The sequence below is a fragment of the Hipposideros armiger genome, unplaced genomic scaffold (assembly GCF_001890085.2).
Source record: "Hipposideros armiger isolate ML-2016 unplaced genomic scaffold, ASM189008v1 scaffold_230, whole genome shotgun sequence".
Lineage (NCBI taxonomy): Eukaryota > Metazoa > Chordata > Mammalia > Chiroptera > Hipposideridae > Hipposideros > Hipposideros armiger.
Window position 1 is genome coordinate 2508981 of NW_017731580.1, and position 4664 is coordinate 2513644.

A 4664-nucleotide genomic window follows, 5' to 3' on the forward strand; every position below is an offset into this window, starting at 1 on the left:
AGTGAGCTCAAGACAGAGAAGGTGCCGTGTGCAAGGACAGACTGTGGTTTTAATAAATGAAGTGCCTCTTACACAGCCCTCATCGACTGCCCACTGACAGCCAAGCCAGTAGGGATGAATTCTTGCTTTTCTAGTATTTGGCAACTTCTGAACATATTGGAAAGAGCAAGAGAGTGTGCAGTATGGTAGATTTCAAAACAGGTGAACTTTCAAGCCTTGGGAGCCTTTCTGTAGTCTCAGAGGTGGGATTTGTAAAGGGAAGATACACTGCAAAGCTATCCTCCTCTCAGTTTTCAGATCACAGGAAAGGTGGTGAGCGGCTAAACATAGTGTACATCAGCCCACTAATTTGTGTTTTGTCCAGGCTGAAGAATTCTGCTAATCTGCATATTTTGACTTTTTGCTACAGCCATTCTTATTGGGTTCCCATTTCTCCAGCATCCTAGAAGAGCTCTCTGCGCACTTTAAATATGAATTATAAGAACATGAGCTTTGACCCTGGAAGCAGCAGGCTGCACTTACAGAATTGGCAGGCTGCAAATACAGAACTGCATTTAATCTGAGAGTCCCAATCGTTGGAAGAATTAAGGGTTGTGACTAAAGTGTTTTGAACTTACCTGCATCTCGGTCCCTGATACAGTAGTCTGGGGAATTCTCAAAATACACAAGGTCATTTTTCGTTGGCTTCTTAAACCTCTTGTTAGCCACAGTGAAACCAGTGCCGTCCTGATTCATGACGACCTGGATGGCCCCATTGTACTTCCTCCACAGGTAATCGCCCGTTTTCCTGAAGTCGGCCATGGCCAGCCAGCATGTCCTCAGAGTACATGAGCCACTCACGCCGTGACACTTGCACTCTTGTTTCAAGAAGCGCTTTACAGCCTGTGGTAAAAGATGGGCAAGTTCAGTGGAGGTGGACTCAAGCGCTTGACGCGTGCTACAACTTTCTGAGCAACCAAGACGTGACTAAAGACATGGGACCCTGGGGCTTGGGACTGGGACATGTCCGAGTCACGTGCTGGTCACATCAGCCACATATACTGACTCCAGCATGTGGGGAAGTGGGGAGAGAGTGGGGGACAGTGCCTGGCTGTGAGCCCCATTAGACTATTACTATAACAAAAATCTCACTAATTTGAAGTTAATTGGGTTTGAAGAGTAAGGAAATTAGAGCATTTTCTAAATAAATATAGCCTTATTATATTAAAAGTGTACATTATTACTCAAATTAGATGCACAAAGTAATTGCTAAACCCACATCTTTTACTAAATCAATAATAGTGATTGTTACTATTGATGGGGTTCTCTCCATGCTCTGGGACTTGTACTCATGCTTTTTGCACTCTATCTCAATGACCTTAATCTTCACAACAACCCTCTGCTACCATACTGTACTTACTTTTCACATCTTAAGAAGGACAGTTCCCAGACAGGTGAAACTCAAATGGGGCAGAGTGGTATACCAAGATGGTCCTCTGAGGGCTGTGTCTGTGGCAGAAACCTGCCATCCAGGTCACCCAGTAAGCCTCATACCAAACACACACAATATAAAGATATGGGGGTGGGGGGACATGGGGGAGTGTGGTTCCAGAAAAGGGGTTCATCCTGACACCCTTTAAAGATGCCCGGGTCCCTGCAACATGGAGGGCCAAACTAATGACATTCGTTGTGCTCACTTCTCCATCCTTGCCCTCCAAAGCTGGCTCATGCTGATGAGGACAGAACTCAAATCTACCAGGGCTCCATCCACTACTACAAGCTCAGCAGGAAACATCTGTTTGCTGAGGCCCAAAGTGTGAAGGGTGTGAGTGAATTAACAGACATAGGGCCATGATGTCTCGGCTCCTTCAGCTCTAGAATGCTTTTGACACATTCCCAGGCATGTGAATAAATTGCAACTGACTTTCTGGAATAAAGAACATTCTGAACGCTTGGTTCCACTAGAGCCTTGGTCAGAAACTAAGTCTGTGGAAGAGGCAAATGAGGTTGGAGCAGCAGGGTGAAGTTACCTGGGGCGACGCTCCAGGGAGAGGCAGTCTGGACTATTGGTGTCTATGTGTGTTTGGGGTGAGTGGGGGAAAGGTGAGCATGAGTGCTTCCAGGAGCCCCAGCTGGCTGCATGCTGGAGCTACACACCCACATCCCACACTCATCCTAATTATACCAGAATCTTAGAGAGTAGGCAGAGCAGGTTGCGACTACCACCCCCAACTTCTTAAAAATAGTTCTCTCAGTGTGTTACCCTAAGAATTTTGTTCAGGGTACCTTGGAGAATATCATTAAGGGGGGTCCCTGCCACCTCTGTCTATGCCTCCTAGTCTTGAGGATGCAAACTAAGGATGGGGACTCTCGACAGGGGACGTTCTCCTCCTCTGCTCTGTGACTGAGCCAAGGACCAAAGCCACGGTCTCGATGAGATCGTCCAAGGTTCATCATCCCCACAGCCCTTCTTTGTGTCACATTGCTTTGGGTAACTGATGGGGGAAACCTCTAATTATCAGTTGTGATCTCCTTTGAGCTTGGGAATTTATTATGAATGCTCATTCTTTACAGCTGATTTCTCTCACAGCTGAGTTACTTACTCATAAGTAATACTCCTAGCTTTAAAAATGATAGGTAATATGATTGCCTTTCCTTTGTGATGCTAAGCTCCCAGGTTACAAACTACAAAGTTGGTATTTTTATATGATTAATTGAAGGATTTGCATATTAATTTAAGATTGGGTCTTCATGATACATCTTATGAATCCTTAAAAGTAGACGTGGCAAAATCTACAGGTCAACAGGGCAGAGTAGGTAAGAGCTGTGCTTACCACCTCTCAAGACCATGTAATATTTACAACTAAACTACAGAATGACCATCATTGAGAATTGCCTGAAGTCTAGCTGAACAGAAATCCTATAACAAAGGACATACAGAAGAAGCTACCTGGAGACTGGTAGGAAGGGCGGAGATGTGGAATGGGATGGTCCCACATCCACGTGACCATTATCTCAGCTATGGAGGTCCCCTCTCCCTAGAGGAGCAAGAGGTCCCAGCCCCACACCAATTTCCCTAGCCCTGGATTTCAGTGCTGGGGAGAGAAGTCTCCAGAACTTCTGGCTGTGAAAACCAGTGGAGATTGTGGCAGAGTGAGATGAGGGTGGCTGCATTCCCAGGTGTTCCTCTCAAATGGCCTGCACACAGATTTTCTTGCTTCCAAACTCACTTACTCTGAGCTCCAGTGCTGGGGCAGCAGCTCAAAAGGCACCAGGGACATATAAAAAGGAACTGAGTTGTCTGGTTTCAGGGTGAGGGATGGAGGGGCAGGTTTCTCCTGGATGGAGAAACTGGCTGAAGCCATTGTTTCTTAGTCNTCTGTTCCCCTTCCCTGATTCCCCAATGCTGTTCCCCTCCCCCAACTCCCCAATAAAATCTTAAAAAAAAAAAATGAATGAATGGACCCAGGTCAAGTCCCTGCTCTGCCTCTTACGAACTGAGGGTCCTTGGGCAAAATCCATAATCTGTCTGGCAGGGCCTTAGTGTCCTCTCCCATAAAATGGGATCATAGCATGCCCACCTTACAGACTTTCCGCAGGAACCAGTGAGCGAATGCAGGTCAAGCCCTAACATGCGGCAGTTACCGCAGATGTGTTTGCTATTTTAGGATCAAGAAACAGAACTGTGTTCTAATACAGGGAATAGAAAAAGCAAACTTTGCAAGAATAACCTAGTATCCAGAAGATGCCTGAGGGGTTAAACTCAGAATCTCCTCTGTGGGGAAAGAGAGTAAGGTCTTTATTTCATGGAGGGGGTTAAATGATCATCAACCATGATGTTTGCTTCACTGTGTAAGCTGCTTCAATCAAAAAAAAAAATAAATAGAAAAGGTGTTCCCAAGAAGCAGGTCCTCTTTCATTTGAAAGGAGGTTTTTGCTTCACACGGCTCTGCTTCACACGTGTACCCTGGGGACACGTAGGGACACACTGCTGTAGTGTCAGGGTCAAGAGCACAGGTCATGGGGTCAGACAGCCAGACATCTGTCCCCTCCAGGACCAATTATATCTTGAGCTGGTCATTCAATTGTCTCATCCGTACGATTGAGATGATGGCATTCAGGACTGCTTACCTGACTTCAAACCATAAGATGTTTGGTTCTTGGTTGGTGTTGATCAACCAGGAGCCGCCCTCTTCTTCTTCCCCTTGCCCTTCCCCTTCTCCTTCCTTCTCCTTCTCCTTCTCCTTCTTTTTTCCCCAATAACGAGTTCCAGTGCACTGATGCTATAGGACAGCTCTAAGGGTTAAATAAAACCATGTGTGCAGTGACCTTAGCTGAGCACCTAGACACAGGAGCCAACAGGTAGTTCCTAAAATGACCCCGATATCAGGGTCTCCATGTCCTGTCTGAGGAGCCTGAGGTTAAGCAGCTAGTTAATGGCAAAAAGAGACCCAATCCTTGGGACAATCCTGTATCAAAGCACAGGTTCCACGCGGATTCCACCGAAACTTTGGCCTGATAGGAAGGATGAGCTGTGAGAGGTCCCAAAGCATGTCAGGAATGCGGCAGCCTGGCCCCTTCCTTCCCTCATTAGCAATCCACAGACTGCGTGTACAAACCTGCTCAAGTGCTGCGAAGAGCTAGCTCATCAACCACAAAGGAAACTCAGCCACTGGGCACAAAAA

General features: G+C 46.5%; 1 protein-coding gene across 1 annotated transcript in view; it reads right to left on the bottom strand.

Annotated features, from left to right (window-relative positions):
- Positions 1 to 4664, bottom strand: part of WNT2 (Wnt family member 2) — a 51183-nt gene that overhangs the window by 17634 nt on the left and 28885 nt on the right. The window contains exon 4 of the mRNA XM_019654758.1: positions 618 to 882. Within this exon, the coding sequence (XP_019510303.1) occupies positions 618 to 882 (265 nt within the window). The remainder of the gene's footprint in view (positions 1 to 617; positions 883 to 4664) is intronic.